The sequence below is a fragment of the Bombina bombina genome, chromosome 5 (assembly GCF_027579735.1).
Source record: "Bombina bombina isolate aBomBom1 chromosome 5, aBomBom1.pri, whole genome shotgun sequence".
NCBI lineage: Eukaryota > Metazoa > Chordata > Amphibia > Anura > Bombinatoridae > Bombina > Bombina bombina.
Window position 1 is genome coordinate 478,953,102 of NC_069503.1, and position 19,411 is coordinate 478,972,512.

A 19,411-nucleotide genomic window follows, 5' to 3' on the forward strand; every position below is an offset into this window, starting at 1 on the left:
TCGATGTCCGCTGTTACTAGCCACATATCCTCCCATAATTTGATGTTTTGTAACAGCTACAGTACCTCCATTGTGTCACGTACATATGAGGGTATGGTTGTCCTTTATCAGATACTTTTTCTCTGAGTTAGATATTATATTGGATTTCCAAGCACTGTATATGGATGAGGCTAAAAAACAACTATCTAACTCTGCTTGTTACAAACAGTTGATATTCAACCCGCAGAGTTCATATCTTACTCAATATAACAAGATGATATTAAGTGCTTGGAAATCCAATATAATATCTAACTCAGAGAAAAAGTATCTGATAAAGGACAACCCCAAAGTTGCCACTTTATACTTTCTACCGAAAGTGCACAAAAATTCCTCAATACCCCCTGGAAGACCTATTGTGTCAGGAAATGACAACTTAACAGAAAATGCAAGTAAATTTGTAGACTTGCGATTAAGGGAATATCTTACAAGCATACCCTCATATGTACGTGACACAATGGAGGTACTGCAGCTGTTACAAAACATCAAATTATCAGAGGATATGTGGCTAGTAACAGCGGACGTCGAGTCCCTGTACACAAATATAAAACACGAGGATGGAATTAAAGCCATTAAATATTATTTGGCTTCAAATAATAATGATAACAATCTACATAATGACTTTATAATTCAACTCTTGAAATTTGTCCTGACTCACAACTTTTTCACATTTAATGACAGGTATTACTTGCAAACCCAAGGTACCGCTATGGGTACAGCTTGCGCGCCGACTTACGCGAATTTATTTCTTGGCTACTGGGAACTATTCTATGTATTTTCTAATGAGCTCGAAAAATATACTGAACACATCCCAATGTGGTTAAGATACATAGATGATGTTCTTTTCATCTGGGAAGGGTCATATGAACAACTTGAAACCTTTATGAAGAGAATTAATGAGAATGATCTCAACATCAAATTAACTTTTGAGGCTAACCAGCAGGAGATATGCTTTTTGGATTTAAAAATATTCAAAAACAATGAAGGATTCATCAATACTACGATGTTTAGGAAAGAAACATCAACTAATACTCTTCTACATCATTCCAGTGCCCATTCTCCAAGTACCCTGAAAGCAATACCATACGGGGAATTTCTGAGACTTCGTCGGAACTGCACTACCAATGAGATCTACATACAGGAAAGTGTAGCCTTAGCACAAAGACTAATGGCACGTGGATACAGTAAGAAATCCATAAAGAGAGCCAAGTACAAAGCACTCAGGAAAAGTAGAGATGAATTACTAATCCCAAAAAGCAAAACTCCTCAAGAGTCATGGCCCAGACTCATTACGACATATAACCCCCAGATGCCACATGTTATTAAAATTATTAATGACCATTGGAACATACTCCAAAATGATGAAACCCTCAAGCCATTAATAGGCGACAGAGTCTCATTAGGATATAAGAGACCAAACAACTTGAGAGACAAACTGGTATCCAGTCACTTCGTAAGAACTGCCAAGAAAAAAGACACAAACCCAGGTATGTACCCATGTGGTACCTGCTCTGCCTGTAAATATGTTCTGAAAACAAAAACAATAACTAAAAAAACAGGACAAATATATAACCTCCAAGCACATTTCTCATGCACCACTATAGGAGTAATATATGTACTCTATTGCTCTTGCCAAATGGCATACGTTGGCATGACGACAAGGGAGATAAAAACACGCATCTTGGAACATGTGTATAACATCAAATATGCCCAAAGAGATAAAGATAAAGGCAAAAAAATCACCTCTGTGGCCAAACATTTCTTATCACACCACAATGGTTCACCTATGGACCTAAAATACACTGTGATCCAAAAAGCATCTCTTGGCATAAGAGGTGGCAACATTGAAAAGGCTTTATTAAAAATGGAGTGCAAATGGATATATCTCCTAAATGCGGTTAAACCGTTTGGCATGAATGACTTCAATAACTTTTTTGTATATATCTAACCCTTAAGTTAAAAATACATAGTATCATTATTATCTAAAATTGTGTTTTCAATATTATATACTCACCTAATTTTGGGAGAAAATACACATTAAGGTTATCATTAGAACAACCCACATAGGATAATAACTGTTAAACATCTCGATTGATACAACAACCATCATAAGTGTATAACACAGGGGATATTATCTAAATAATGTGAGATAAGGGACTTAACTCCAAAGAAATAACTATGTATTTTCATTGTATTCAGATACACAGTTAAATAACACACCAATTAAAACAGTATACAGAATTAATTACCTATATGAGTCTCAGTCTCTCTCCTCTACCTGGCACTTACAATTTGTCACTCACTAATTTTGACATCATCTTTCCCACTTTATTTGTTCAATAAGGGGTACACTCCTAGCCCAAACTAACATCATAACACAAATAAGTTTTCACTTACACTTAACATACTCATGCGGCTCCTTTTTACACTCCCCTTTTCACAATAATAAGGCATCACTTCCCACTACAAAGATTAATATTCTCATCTAGTTAAGAATACCACACACTTCCCTCCTTCACAGTATAGACTGATCATTATATCATATTAACTCACATTTGGAAGATACTGTAATTAAGTATATATTTTATTCAGTCCTTTCCCACATCACCCTTTCACTTTTTTATTTATGTACAGTTTTATCCCTCACACATCATATTTCCTGTGTTTAATCTTATCACTTCTTGTTACATAGCACTATTGCTACTCCCCAATAATAACCCACACTTGGGATTCCAAATAAGAATCTAGAGTCTAGACTAAACTTCATCAATTTGTATTTACTGGCCTAAAATTTTTCTCTATATATATGGAGATGAAAATAAAAGAGTCTAACCCAAGACCAAACTGCAGGATACGCCCTATCCCACTATCTGTACATCAGCCTAAAATTATATATACATCGACATATGGAAATAAAGACAATGCAATATAGTACTAAACTTAACACATAACTATATGCTGCCGGTGTATTTACTGATCGGGTTCATAATTATTCCTTATGAATCCCATCTGTACAATATACACCAAGAATACCAAATCACGTTACCTCACTAAGAATAACTACTACTCTGCATTATTTCGAAACTAAATCAGTATAAATTATAAAACAGTATCCTATATGGTGATCGGCTATTCTAACTTCTATCTATATATTAACAAATATATATATCAACACACTAATAATACTATGAAATCCTAGCATCTCCCTATAGGCTGCCATTACATGCAGCAATCTGTCTTACAACCCTTGAATAACGCGTCCGTTCATAAATCGTATATTTTATGTATTTGCTTTAAAGACTAAGATCCTAATTATGCCATTGCGGTACGACATAATAATTTACTACTAAGCAGTGGTAAGGTATGATACAAAGTAATTCTTAAGTCTCAATGCCTTATTTACTAACCGCAGTGATCATCCAATCAATGCTACTAAATATACACACCCCTTGTTTACTTAGTGTTGATTGGTCCTTTATCGACATTACATACGCCCCCCTACTCACACTCCCTCCTCGCGTTACGTAATACCGGATGTCACTGTCTACTCATATTATTGACAGAATGAGCATCCAATCAGAGCCATTTGAAATCGAGAGGGACATCAAATCAGGGGCTTGAGGTGGGACAACCACCAACATAAATAACGCCGAGTAGCAGCGGCCCGCACCCCCTCTGAGGAAGCGTTCTGTGAAACGCGCGTCAGGGGTCCAGCAGGAGAAGCTAGTTCTCTCCTGTCTGTCGCTTTTTTAACTGCTTGCCTAGTGAATAATAGAATCTGTATATACCTATATATTTGTTGAATCCTGGTGCCTACTATTTACCTTTAAAAATATAACTATTTAAAAGTAAAATAGCCCTCGGATTGTAAGGGCTTAGCTTATCCTGCACTATAATTTTGTGGGCATCAAGCTGAATACATAGAGCATTGCTGACTATATCAATCTAATTTAACTGGGTTTAAGTGTTTTTAACCCTTTCAGGCTACTTCTGTGTGAATGTTTGTTCCTAGTTGTAACAATAAAGTATTAAAGTATGAATGTAATGGAACATTGTAAACAAATAGAGTAATTTTCATATTCATATGATCATTTGGAGTTAAAGAAATAATTTTCTTTGTGGTATTCTTTTCTAATAATCCTAAGTGTATCTCTTTGTACAATTAGTATTTCTAGTTGTTTAGTTCCATCTTGGTTGAGGCTTGCAAGAGAATGACTGGGTATGACAGTTAGGGGAGGAGCTATATAGCAGCTCTGCTGTGGGTGATCCTCTTGCAACTTCCTGTTGGGAAGGAGAATATCCCACAAGTAATGGATGATCCGTGGACTGGATACACTTAACAAGAGAAAAGGGTGCAGAAGGCAGTTTTGCAGCTTAATCTAAGGTAAGACTGATGACTAAGGTGACTAAGTAAGACTGTAATGCAAACTATGCAATACAATTGTATTGTTCATGGTAGGGGGCAAATAATACATGTATGTATATTTTTATTCACATAACCCTAGTGACACAGTTAAAGCGTTAGCTCTGTAAAAAAAAGTTGATTATGTTTAACATGCAGTAAACAAAAAGATGCTCTACTATACAGTAAACAAGTATTATCCTATCTTAAAACTAGCAAGTTCACTGCACTTCAGTAGCAGTTAGGTAATATTCTACTCAAACATATGTAGGACATACCTTTATTGTTTTAGCACCATCAGTAGCTTCAATTTGCTTTGCATGCATTGTTAGTTGTTCGTTGTACACTAGCAAGGTTAGCGACTTTTTTTCTAAATCTTCTATGATGGAAGGATGTTCTTTAACCTGAAAATAAAACAAGATAGATTTGTAAAATGTGTTTAAGCCCCAATGTCAAGCAGAAACCATGAAGAAAAACAAAGGTCAGTCCTAGTGGTTAAGTGTACAACTTTAACAGTAATACATTTTTTATAAACATTCAAATAAAACAAAGAAAATAATTTATCCATGAAGATTTTTTTTTTTACTTTTAAAATAATATGTATGCTTACCTGATAAATTAAATTATTTCATGGTTGTGAGTATCCTTGAGCCATCCTGGGATTCAACTCCTGGTCACTAGGAGGAGGCAAAAAATCCAAAAGCTCTAAGAGCACTTAATCCAACTCACACCTCTAGTATTCAAGTTGGACATATAAAAGAAATGAGAAGTAGAAAAGCAAATAACAGGGGAAAAAGGGCAATCTAGAACTGCTGTCAGAAATAAAATAAGTAATAAAATTAAACTGGGTGGGTCTCGTGGACTATCACCACCATGAAAGAAAATAATTTATCACGTAAGCACAAATGTTTTCTTTCATAAGGTGGTGAGAGTCCACAAACTATAATTCCTGGAAACAAATACCCAAGCTGTAGAGTCCACTAATATTTGGGCAGGAGAAAAACAAAATTTATGCTTACCTGACTAATGTATTTATTTCCAGATACGGTGAGTCCACAACATCATAAATTACTGTTGGGAATACCACTCCTGGCCAGCAGGAGAAGGCAAAGAGCACCACAGTCAAACTGTTAAGTATCACTTCCCTTCCCACAAACCCCAGTCATTCGACCGAAGGGAAATAGAGAAAAAGGAGTAACACAAAGGTGTAGAGGTGCCTAAGATTTAGACAAAAAAATAACTGTCTTAAAAATTATAAAAGCCTGGTTGTCGACTCACCATATTCGGAAATAAATAAATTTATCATGTAAGCATACATTTTGTTTTCTTTCCTAAGATATGGTGAGTCCACAACATCATCAATTACTGTTGGGAACCAATAGCCAAGCTAGAGGACACAGATGACTAGGGAGGGAAAACAAGACAGGCAGACCTAAATAGCAGGCACCACCGCTTGAAGAACCTTTCTCCCAAAAGAAGCCTCTGCCGAGGCAAAAGTATCAAATTTGTAAAATTTTGAAAAAGTATGCAGAGAAGACCAAGTTGCAGCCTTGCAAATCTGCTCCACAGATGCTTCATTTTTAAAAGCCCAAGAAGAGGAGACAGCTCTTGTGGAATGAGCTATAATTCTCTCATTAGGCTGCTGACCAGCAGTCTCATAAGCCAAACGAATAATACTTCTCAACCAGAGAGAAAGAGAAGTAGCCTTCAGACCTTTGCGTTTTCCAGAAAAACAAGCAAACAGGGCAGAAGACTGGCAAAAATCCTTAGTCACCTTTAAATAGAATTTAAGAGCATGCACAACATCCAGGTTGTGCAACAAACGTTCCTTATGAGAAGAAGGATTAGGACATAGCGAAGGAACAACAATTTCCTGATTAATATTTCTATCTGAAACCACTTTAGGAAGAAAACCTAATTTAGTACAAAGAACAGCCTTATCAGCATGGAAGATAAGATAAGGTGAATTATACTGTAAAGCCGAGAGTTCCGAAACTCTCAGAGCAGAAGAGATAGCCATAAGAAACAAAAATTTCCAAGATAACAACTTAATATCAATGGAATGCATAGGCTCAAACGGAGCCTGCTGCAAAATCTTAAGAACAAGATAAAGGCTCCAAGGTGGAGCAACAAACACAGGCCTGATTCTGAACAAGGCCTGAAAAAAAGAATGCACATCTGGCACATCCGTCAGACGCTTGTGTAACAAAATAGATAATGCTGAAATCTGACCTTTCAGAGTGCTGGCTGATAAACCCTTCTCCAGACAATCCTAGGAATCCTAACCCTACTCCAGTAGTAGCCCTTGGATTCACACCAAGAAAGATATTTACGCCATATCTTAGGTAAATCTTTCTAGTAGCAGGCTTGCGAGCCTAAATCATAGTCTCAATGACTAAGCGTTCAATCTCCAAGCAGTCAGTTTCAGAGAAATGAGATTTGTATTAAGAAATAGACCATGAATTAACAGGTCCTTCCTCTTTGAGGCAATCTCAAAGGTGGGAGAGACGACATCTCCACTAAGTCTGCATACCAGTTCCTGCGAGGCCACGCAGGAGCTATAAGAATCACTGACGCTCTCTCCTGTTTGAGACGAGCAATGACTCGTGGAAGGAGTGCAAACGGAGGAAACAGCTATGCCAGTCTGAAATCCCAAGGAACTGCCAGAGTATCCATCAGAGCGTCCTGTGGATCTCGACCTTCAACCGTACCTTGGAAGCTTGCCATTCTGCCAAGACACAATCAGATCCAGCTCCGGGACCCCCATGTGAGGGTTAAGTTGGAGAACACCTCAGACATTTTAGCTCCCAACTTAATGACTTATAAAGAAGCATCTGTAATAAAAAATTTGGCTACCTTAAGAGCCTTAATCCTGTCCTGGATCTCCTCAAGAGGAGTATCTTTCTGAATAGAATCAGACAAGGCATCAAACCAGTAGGCTGCCGTACTGGTGACAGTGGCAATACACACCGCAGGTTGCCATTGGAGACCCTGGTGAACATACATTTTCTTTAGCAATGCCTCCAACGTCTTATCCATTGGATCCTTAAAAGAACAACTATCCTATATGGGAATAGTGGTCCTCTTAGCCAAAGTGGAGTCAGCTATTGGAAACATTTTCTTGAAAATTGGAGATGGAGAAAAAGGAATTCCAGGTCCCTCCCACTCCCGTGCAATAATCTCTTTAGCACGGTCTGGTACAGGAAATATCTCCACCGTGGAGGGAACATCAAAGTAATTGTTCAGCTTACTAGACTTCTTAGGGTTGACTACGACAGTCCTATCGGAGTCATCCAAGGTCCAAAACCTCCTTAAAGGGATACTGAAGCTAATTGTTTTCTTTCGTGATTCAGAAAATACACATAAAGGCTGAGATCTATGTAGTTGTAGGCTAAGCTAAGAGAGCATATTTTGCACACCCGAACAGTATTAGGTAATCACTCTGCATATAAACACAACTAGGTAGCAGTAGATTTGACATATAAATATAACTGGCTCTCAATAATATTTCATACAGTAGGCTATCAATAACACTTAACCTTATAAATTATAGTTATGATTAACTTGAGAAGTCCACTAACTCAGATCCTACCTGTAATTTCTGCCCCACCATGCTTATGACGATGCCACTACAACCACCCCAGCTATACATCCCCACACAACAATGTATAGAGTTCACTCTCTGTATCCGAAGTGCCCACCTCAAAACAATATAGGTGAAAAATTTGAAGACATAATCATGTAACTTTGGGAGTCAGCAATCACTTATAGTGTGTGTTATCTTTGCAGTCATCAGGCTCAGTCCTCATAAGTCCAGAGGACTGACTTTGCTGAATATGTAGCAAAGGGGTTATAAGGTTGCGTGAATTTTAACCTACTCCCGTTCTGCTCGAAGCATGATTTTCCCCTCCTCTTACTGTTTGCAGAAAGTCAAGACCAAGGAATAAAACATGAGCTCTAGTGGATCCCATTTTCTGAAGGCTCTTGACACTCACAAACCGGCTCTGAACAGTTAGGATCTAAAACTTTAAGTCCACTATCCCAGCCGAAAAAACATAATTTATGTAAGAACTTACCTGATAAATTCCTTTCTTTAATATTAGCAAGCTAGTGACGTATGGGATATACATTCCTACCAGGAGGGGCAAAGTTTCCCAAACCTTAAAATGCCTATAAATACACTCCTCACCACACCCACAATTCAGTTTAACGAATAGCCAAGAAGTGGGGTGAAAAAGGAGCGAAAGCATCAAAAAATAAGGAATTGGAATAATTGTGCTTTATACAAAAAAATAATAACCACCACAAAAAAAGGGTGGGTCTCATGGACTCTTGCTAATATGAAAGAAAGGAATTTATCAGGTAAGTTCTTACATAAAATATAATTTATGCTTACCTGATAAATTCATTTCTCCTGTAGTGTAGTCAGTCCACGGGTCATCCATTACTTATGGGATTATAACTCCTCCCTAACAGGAAGTGCAAGAGGATCACCCAAGCAGAGCTGCTATATAGCTCCTCCCCTCTACGTCAGATCCAGTCATTCGACCGAAACCATACGAGAAAGGAGAAACTATAGGGTGCAGTGGTGACTGGAGTTCAATTAAAATTTAGACCTGCCGTAAAAACAGGGCGGGCCGTGGACTGACTACACTACAGGAGAAATGAATTTATCAGGTAAGCATAAATTATATTTTCTCCTGTTAAGTGTAGTCAGTCCACGGGTCATCCATTACTTATGGGATACCAATACCAAAGCTAAAAGTACACGGATGACGGGAGGGACAGGCAGGATCTTTACACGGAAGGAACCACTGCCTGTAGAACCTTTCTCCCAAAAACAGCCTCCGAAGAAGCAAAAGTGTCAAATTTGTAAAATTTTGAAAAAGTGTGAAGTGAAGACCAAGTTGCAGCCTTGCAAATCTGTTCAACAGAGGCCTCATTCTTAAAGGCCCAAGTGGAAGCCACAGCTCTAGTAGAATGAGCTGTAATCCTTTCAGGAGGCTGCTGTCCAGCAGTCTCATAGGCTAAACGTATTATGCTACGAAGCCAAAAAGAGAGAGGTAGCCGAAGCTTTTTGACCTCTCCTCTGTCCAGAATAAACGACAAACAGGGAAGAAGTTTGACGAAAATCTTTAGTTGCCTGCAAATAAAATTTCAGAGCACGGACGACGTCCAGATTGTGCAAAAGTCGTTCCTTCTTTGAAGAAGGGTTAGGGCACAATGATGGAACAACAATCTCTTGATTGATATTCTTGTTAGTGACTATCTTAGGTAAGAACCCAGGTTTAGTACGCAGAACTACCTTGTCTGAATGAAAAATCAGATAAGGAGAATCACAATGTAAGGCCGATAACTCAGAGACTCTTCGAGCCGAGGAAATAGCCATTAAAAACAGAACTTTCCAAGATAACAGCTTGATATCGATGGAATGAAGGGGTTCAAACGGAACACCCTGCAGAACGTTAAGAACTAAGTTTAAGCTCCACGGCGGAGCAACAGTCTTAAACACAGGCTTAATCCTAGCCAAAGCCTGACAAAAAGCCTGAACGTCTGGAACTTCTGACAGACGTTTGTGTAAAAGGATAGACAGAGCTGAAATCTGTCCCGTTAACGAACTAGCAGATAAACCCTTTTCTAAACCTTCTTGTAGAAAAGACAATATCCTAGGAATCCTAACCTTACTCCATGAGTAACTCTTGGATTCGCACCAATATAAGTATTTACGCCATATTTTATGGTAAATTTTCCTGGTAACAGGTTTCCTAGCCTGTATTAAGGTATCAATCACTGACTCCGAGAATCCACGCTTTGATAGAATCAAGCGTTCAATCTCCATGCAGTCAGCCTCAGAGAAATTAGATTTGGATGTTTGAAAGGACCCTGAATCAGAAGGTCCTGTCTCAGAGGCAGAGACCATGGTGGACAGGACGACATGTCCACTAGATCTGCATACCAGGTCCTGCGTGTCCACGCAGGTGCTATTAGAATCACCGATGCTCTCTCCTGTTTGATCCTGGCAATCAATTGAGGAAGCATCGGGAAAGGTGGAAACACATAAGCCATGTTGAAGACCCAAGGTGCTGTCAGAGCATCTATCAGCACCGCTCTCGGGTCCCTGGACCTGGATCCGTAACAAGGAAGCTTGGCGTTCTGGCGAGACGCCATGAGATCCAGATCTGGTTTGCCCCAATGATGAAGCAGTTGGGCAAACACCTCCGGATGAAGTTCCCACTCCCCTGGATGAAAGGTCTGGCGACTTAGAAAATCCGCCTCCCAGTTCTCCACGCCTAGGATGTGGATCGCTGACAGGTGGCAAGAGTGAGACTCTGCCCAGCGAATTATCTTTGAGACTTCCATCATCGCTAGGGAACTCCTTGTTCCTCCTTGATGGTTGATGTAAGCCACAATCGTGATGTTGTCCGACTGAAACCTGATGAACCTCAGAGTTGCTAACAGAGGCCAAGCCAGAAGAGCATTGAAAATTGCTCTTAATTCCAGAATGTTTATTGGAAGGAGTCTCTCCTCCTGAGTCCATGATCCCTGAGCCTTCAGGGAATTCCAGACTGCGCCCCAACCTAGAAGGCTGGCGTCCGTTGTTACAATCGTCCAATCTGGCCTGCGGAAGGGCATCCCCTTGGACAGATGTGGCCGAGAAAGCCACCATAGAAGAGAATCTCTGGTCTCTTGATCCAGATTTAGCAGAGGGGACAAATCTGAGTAATCCCCATTCCACTGACTTAGCATGCACAATTGCAGCGGTCTGAGATGCAGGCGCGCAAATGGTACTATGTCCATTGCCGCTACCATTAAGCCGATTACCTCCATGCACTGAGCCACTGACGGGTGTTGAATGGAATAAAGGACACGGCAAGCATTTAGAAGTTTTGATAACCTGTCCTCCGTCAGGTAAATTTTCATTTCTACAGAATCTATAAGAGTCCCTAGAAAGGGAACTCTTGTGAGTGGCAATAGAGAACTCTTTTCTACGTTCACCTTCCACCCATGCGACCTTAGAAATGCCAGAACTAACTCTGTATGAGACTTGGCAGTTTGGAAACTTGACGCTTGTATCAGAATGTCGTCTAGGTACGGAGCTACCGCTATGCCTCGCGGTCTTAGTACCGCCAGAAGAGAGCCCAGAATCTTTGTAAAGATTCTTGGAGCCGTAGCTAACCCGAAGGGAAGAGCTACAAACTGGTAATGCCTGTTTAGGAAGGCAAATCTTAGATACCGGTAATGATCCTTGTGAATCGGTATGTGAAGGTAGGCATCCTTTAAATCCACTGTGGTCATGTACTGACCCTCTTGGATCATGGGTAAGATGGTTCGAATAGTTTCCATTTTGAACGATGGAACTCTTAGGAATTTGTTTAGGATCTTTAAGTCCAAGATTGGTCTGAAGGTTCCCTCTTTTTTGGGAACCACAAACAGATTTGAATAGAATCCTTGCCCGTGTTCCGACCACGGAACTGGGTGGATCACTCCCATTAGTAAGAGGTCTTGTACACAGCGTAGAAACGCCTCTTTCTTTATCTGGTTTGCTGATAACCTTGAAAGATGAAATCTCCCTTGTGGAGGAGAAGCTTTGAAGTCCAGAAGATATCCCTGAGATATGATCTCCAACGCCCAGGGATCCTGGACATCTCTTGCCCAAGCCTGGGCAAAGAGAGAAAGTCTGCCCCCCACTAGATCCATTTCCGGATCGGGGGCCCTCACTTCATGCTGTCTTAGGGGCAGCAGCAAGTTTTCTGGCCTGCTTGCCCTTGTTCCAGGACTGGTTAGGTTTCCAGCCCTGTCTGTAGCGAGCAACAGTTCCTTCCTGTCTTGGAGCGGAGGAAGTTGATGCTGCTCCTGCCTTGAAGTTACGAAAGGCACAAAAATTAGACTGTTTAGCCTTTGGTTTGGCCCTGTCTTGAGGCAGGGCATGGCCCTTACCTCCAGTAATGTCAGCGATAATTTCTTTCAAGCCGGGCCCGAATAATGTCTGCCCTTTGAAAGGAATATTAAGCAATTTAGATTTAGAAGTCACATCAGCTGACCAGGATTTAAGCCATAGCGCTCTGCGCGCTTGAATGGCGAATCCGGAGTTCTTAGCCGTAAGTTTGGTTAAGTGTACTACGGCATCAGAAATAAATGAATTAGCTAGCTTAAGGGCATTAAGCTTGTTCATAATCTCATCCAATGGAGCTGTGCTAAAGGTCTCTTCCAGAGACTCAAACCAGAATGCCGCCGCAGCAGTGACAGGCGCGATGCATGCAAGGGGTTGTAATATAAAACCTTGCTGAACAAACATTTTCTTAAGGTAACCCTCTAACTTTTTATCCATTGGATCTGAAAAAGCACAGCTATCCTCCACCGGGATAGTGGTGCGCTTAGCCAGAGTAGAAACTGCTCCCTCCACCTTAGGGACCGTCTGCCATAGGTCCCGTGTGGTGGCGTCTATTGGAAACATTTTTCTAAATATAGGAGGGGGTGAAAAGGGCACACCGGGTCTATCCCACTTCTTGTTAACAATTTCTGTAAGCCTTTTAGGTATAGGAAAAACGTCAGTACACACCGGTACCGCAAAATATTTATCCAGCCTACATACTTTCTCTGGAATTGCAACCGTGTTACAATTATTCAGAGCCGCTAATACCTCCCCTAGTAATACACGGAGGTTCTCAAGCTTAAATTTAAAATTTGAAATCTCTGAATCCAGTTTACTTGGATCAGATCCGTCACCCACAGAATGAAGCTCTCCATCCTCATGTTCTGCAAATTGTGACGCAGTATCAGACATGGCTCTACTATTATCAGCGCACTCTGTTCTTACCCCAGAGTGATCGCGTTTACCTCTTAATTCTGGCAATTTAGATAGTACTTCAGTCATAACATTAGCCATGTCTTGCAAAGTGATTTGTATGGGCCGCCCTGATGTACTTGGCGCCACAATATCACGCACCTCCTGAGCGGGAGGCGAAGGTACTGACACGAGAGGAGAGTTAGTCGGCATAACTTCCCCCTCGTTGTCTGGTGATATTTTTTTTAACATATAAAGTTTGACTTTTATTCAAAGTAACATCTATACATTGAGTGCACAAATTTCTATTGGGCTCCACTTTGGCCTTTAAACATAGTGAACAAACAGATTAATTTGTGTCAGACATGTTTAAACAGACTAGCAATAACACTAGCAAGCTTGGAAAAAACTTTTAAATAAATTTACAAGCTATATAAAAAACGCTACTGCGCCTTTAAGAAACATAAAAATGTGACACAGTTTAACAGAAAATGTATAAAGTTAGCAGAGGATTGCACCCACCAGCAAAAGGATGATTAACCCCTTAATACCCAAAACGGATAACAGTTGAAATAATAAACGTTTTTATCACAGTCAAACACACTGTCACAGGTCTGCTGTGACTGATTACCTCCCTCAAACTAATTTTGGAGACCCCTGGGCTCTGTAGAGACGTCCTGGATCATGGAGGAAGAAATAGGAAGACTGACTAAATTTTTACTACGCAATAAAGCGCTAAAATAGGCCCCTCCCACTCATATTACAACAGTGGGGAAGCTCAGTAAACTGTTTTTATTCAGAAAAAAAAGACAGCCATGTGGTAAAAATCATGCCCATAAAGTTTTATCACCAAGTACCTCAGAAAAAACGATTAACATGCCAGTAAACGTTTTAAAAATTGAAAATTATGAAGTGTTATTAATAAGCCTGCTGCTAGTTGCTTTCACTGCAGTGCAGGCTCAAATATTACTTTAATATTGACAGTATTTTCTCAGTGAAATTCCATTCCCCAGAAATACCTCAGAGTATACATACATATCAGCCTGATACCAGTCGCTACTACTGCATTTAAGGCTGCACTTACATTACATCGGTATTAGCAGTATTTTCTCAGTCAATTCCATTCCTTAGAAAATAATTTACTGCACATACCTCCTTGCAGGTGGGCCCTGCATGCTATCCCCTGTTCTGAAGTTACCTCACTCCTCAGAATGGCCGAGAACAGCAAGTGGATCTTAGTTACGACCGCTAAGATCATAGAAAAACTCAGGCAGATTCTTCTTCTAATGCTGCCTGAGAACAAACAACACACTCCGGTGCCGTTTAAAATAACAAACTTTTGATTGAAGAAATAAAAACTAAGTTTAACACACCACAGTCCTCTCACACGTCCTATCTTTAGTTAGGTGCAAGAGAATGACTGGGTATGACGTAGAGGGGAGGAGCTATATAGCAGCTCTGCTTGGGTGATCCTCTTGCACTTCCTGTTAGGGAGGAGTTATAATCCCATAAGTAATGGATGACCCGTGGACTGACTACACTTAACAGGAGAAATTATGTTTTCTTTCATGTAATTAGCAAGAGTCGATGAGCTAGTGACGTATGGGATAGCAGATACCCGAGATGTGGAACTTCCACGCAAGAGTCACTAGAGAGGGAGGGATAAAATAAAGACAGCCAATTCCGCTGAAAAAAATAATCCACAACCCAAATCAAAAGTTTTAATCTTATAATGAAAAAAACTGAAATTATAAGCAGACGAATCAAACAAACAGAGACAGCTGCCTGAAGTACTTTTCTACCAAAAACTGCTTCAGAAGAAGAGTATGCAAAGAAGACCAAGTTGCTGCTTTGCAAATCTGATCAACAGAAGCTTCATTCCTAAAAGCCCAGGAAGTAGAGACTGACCTAGTAGAATGAGCCGTAATTCTTTGAGGCGGGGACTTACCCGACTCCACATAAGCAAAATGAATCAAAGACTTTAACCAAGACGCCAAAGAAATGGCAGAAGCCTTCTGAGCTTTCCTGGAACCAGAAAAGATAACAAATAGACTAGAAGTCTTTCTAAAATCTTTAGTAGCTTCAACATAATATTTTAAAGCTCTAACTACATCCAAAGAATGTAACGACCTTTCCTTAGAATTCTTAGGATTAGGACATAATGAAGGGACAACAATTTCTCTACTAATGTTGTTAGAATTCACAACCTTAGGCAAAAATTGAAATGAAGTCTGCAACACCGCCTTATCCTGATGAAAAATCAGAAAAGGAGATTCACAAGAAAGAGCAGATAACTCAGAAACTCTTCTAGCAGAAGAGATAGCTAAAAGGAACAATACTTTCCAGGAAAGTAATTTAATGTCCAGAGAATGCATAGGCTCAAACGGAGGAGCCTGTAAAGCTGACAAAACCAAATTAAGACTCTAAGGAGGAGAGATTGGCTTAATGACAGGTTTGATACGTACCAAAGCCTGTACAAAACAACGAATATCAGGAAGATGAGCAATCTTTCTGTGAAAAAGAACAGAAAGAGCAGATATTTGTCCTTTCAAGGAATTTGCAGACAAACCTTTATCCAAACCATCCTGAAGAAATTGTAAAATTCTAGGAATTCTGAAAGAATGCCAGGAAAATTTATGAGAAGAACACCAAGAGATGCAAGTCTTCCAAACCCGATAATAAATCTTTCTAGAGACAGATTTTTGAGACTGTAACATAGTATTAATCACTGAGTCAGAGAAACCTCTATGACTAAGAATTAAGCGTTCAATTTCCATACCTTCAAATTTAATGATTTGAGATCCTGATGGAAAAAAGGACCTTGAGATAGAAGGTCTGGCCTTAACGGAAGTGTCCAAGGTTGACAACTGGCCATCCGAACGAGATCTGCAAACCAAAACCTGTGAGGCCATGCTGGAGCCACCAGCAGTACACATGAGCGCTCCATTAGAATTTTGGAGATTACTTTCGGAAGAAGAACTAGAGGCGGAAAAATATAAGCAGGATGATAATTCCAAGGAATTGACAACGCATCCACTGCTTCCGCCTGAGGATCCCGGGATCTGGATAGATACCTGGGAAGTTTCTTGTTCAGATGAGAGGCCATCAGATCTATTTCTGGAAGTCCCCAGATCTGAACAATCTGAAGAAATACCTCTGGGTGAAGAGACCATTCGCCCGGATGTAACGTCTGGCGACTGAGATAATCCGCTTCCCAATTGTCTACACCTGGGATGTGAACCGCAGAAATTAGAAAAGAGCTGGATTCCACCCATACAAGTATCCAAGATACTTCTTTCATAGCTTGAAGACTGTGAGTCCCACCTTGATGATTGACATATGCCACGGTCGTGACATTGTCTGTTTGAAAACAAATAAACTATTCTCTCTTTAGAAGAGGCCAGAACTGAAGAGCTCTGAAAATCGCATGGAGTTCCAAAATGTTGATTGGTAATCTCGCCTCCTGAGATTCCCAACCCCCCTGCGCCGTTAGAGATCCCCATACAGCTCCCCAACCTGAAAGACTCGCATCTGTTGAGATCACAGTCCAGGTTGGACGAACAAAAGAGGCCCCTTGAATTAAACGATGGTGATCCATCCACCAAGTTAGAGATGATCGAACATTGGGATTTAAGGATATTATTTGTGATATCCTTGTATAATCCCTGCACCACTGGTTCAGCATACAAAGCTGAAGTGGTCTTGTGTGAAAACGAGCAAAAGGGATCGTGTCCGAAGCAGCAGTCATGAGACCTAAAATCTCCATGCATAATGCTACTTAAGGGAACAATTGAGACTGAAGGGAACAATTGAGACTGAAGGTTTCGACAGGCCGAAACCAATTTCAGACGTCTCTTTTCTGTCAGAGACAAAGTCATGGACACTGAATCTATTTGGAAACCTAAAAAGGTTACTCTTGTCTGAGGAATCAAAGAACTTTTTGGTAAATTGATCCTCCAACCATGTCTTTGAAGAAACAACACAAGTTGATTTGTGTGAGATTCTGCAGAATGTAAAGACTGAGCAAGTACCAAGATATCGTCCAAATAAGGAAATACCGCAATACCCTGTTCTCTGATTACAGAGAGAAGGACACCTAAAACCTTCGAAAAGATCGTTGGCGTAGTTGCTAGACCAAATGGAAGAGCAATAAACTGGTTATGCTTGTCTAGAAAAGAGAATCTCAGAAACTGATAGTGATCTGAGTGAATAGGAATATGCAGGTATGCATCCTGTAAGTCTATTGTAGACATATAATGCCCTTGCTGAACAAAAGGCAGAATAGTTCTTATAGTCACCATTTTGAATGTTGGTATCCTTACATAACGATTCAATATTTTTAGATCCAGAACTGGTCTGAAAGAATTCTCTTTCTTTGGCACAATGAATAGATTTGAATAAAACCCCAGACCCCGTTCCAGAACTGGAACTGGCATAATCACCCCAGCTAACTCTAGGTCTGAAACACATTTCAGAAACGCCTGAGCCTTCACTGGATTTACTGGAATGCGTGAGAGAAAAAATCTTCTCACAGGTGGCCTTACCTTGAAACCTATTCTGTACCCTAGTGAAACAATGTTCTGAATCCAAAGATTGTGAATCGAATTGATCCAAACATATTTGAAAAATCGTAACTTGCCCCCTACCAGCTGCGCTGGAATGAGGGCCGCACCTTCATGCGGATTTAGGAGCAGGTTTTGACTTTCTGGAAGGCTTGGATTTATTCCAGACTGGATTAGGTTTCCAACCGGAAACCGTTCCTTTAGGAGAAGGGTCGGGCTTCTGCTCTCTATTTTGACGAAAGGAACGAAAACGATTAGCAACCCTAAAATTACCTTTGGATTTTTTGCCCTGGGGCAAAAAAGCTTCCTTCCCTCCAGTAACAGTTGAAATTATAGAATCCAACTGAGAACCAAACAACTTATTACCTTGGAAAGAGAGAGAAAGCAAAGTTGACTTAGAAGTCATATCTACATTCCAAGATTTAAGCCACAAAGCTCTTCTGGCTAAAATAGCTAAAGACATATACCGGACATCAACCCTAATGATATCAAAAATGGCATCACAGACAAAGTTATTAGCATGTTGAAGAAGTTTAACAATGCTATATGCATTATGATCTGTCACTTGTTGCGCTAAAGCCTCCAACCAAAAAGTTGAAGCTGCAGCAACATCAGCCAAAGATATAGCAGGTCTAAGTAAATTACCTGAACATAAATAAGCTTTTCTTAAAAAAGATTCAATCTTCCTATCCAAAGGATCTTTAAACGAAGTGCTATCTGCCATAGGAATAGCAGTACGTTTAGCAAGGGTAGAGATAGCTCCATCGACCTTAGGGATTTTATCCCAAAACTCCAATCTATCAGATGGCAGAGGGTACAATTTCTTAAACCTTGGAGAAGGAGTAAATGAAGTACCCAAACTATCCCATTCCCTAGCAATCACATCTGAGATAGTATCAGGAACTGGAAAAAATATAATTTATGTAAGAACTTACCTGATAAATTCATTTCTTTCATATTAGCAAGAGTCCATGAGCTAGTGACGTATGGGAAATACATTCCTACCAGGAGGGGCAAAGTTTCCCAAACCTCAAAATGCCTATAAATACACCCCTCACCACACCCACAAATCAGTTTAACGAATAGCCAAGAAGTGGGGTGATAAGAAAAAAGTGCGAAAGCATAAAAAATAAGGAATTGGAATAATTGTGCTTTATACAAAAAAATCATAACCACCACAAAAAAGGGTGGGCCTCATGGACTCTTGCTAATATGAAAGAAATGAATTTATCAGGTAAGTTCTTACATAAATTATGTTTTCTTTCATGTAATTAGCAAGAGTCCATGAGCTAGTGACGTATGGGATAATGACTACCCAAGATGTGGATCTTCCACGCAAGAGTCACTAGAGAGGGAGGGATAAAATAAAGACAGCCAATTCCGCTGAAAATAATCCACACCCAAAATAAAGTTTAAATCTTATAATGAAAAAAACTGAAATTATAAGCAGAAGAATCAAACTGAAACAGCTGCCTGAAGTACTTTTCTACCAAAAACTGCTTCAGAAGAAGAAAACACATCAAAATGGTAGAATTTAGTAAAAGAATGCAAAGAAGACCAAGTTGCTGCTTTGCAAATCTGATCAACCGAAGCTTCATTCCTAAACGCCCAGGAAGTAGAAACTGA

General features: G+C 40.0%; 1 protein-coding gene across 1 annotated transcript in view; it reads right to left on the reverse strand.

Moving 5' to 3' along the window:
• Positions 1-19,411, reverse strand: part of LOC128660490 (uncharacterized) — a gene marked incomplete in the record, with an annotated part of 570,712 nt that overhangs the window by 216,478 nt on the left and 334,823 nt on the right. Inside the window, 1 exon segment of the mRNA XM_053714367.1 lies at positions 4,717-4,842. Coding sequence (XP_053570342.1) covers positions 4,717-4,842 — 126 coding nt within the window.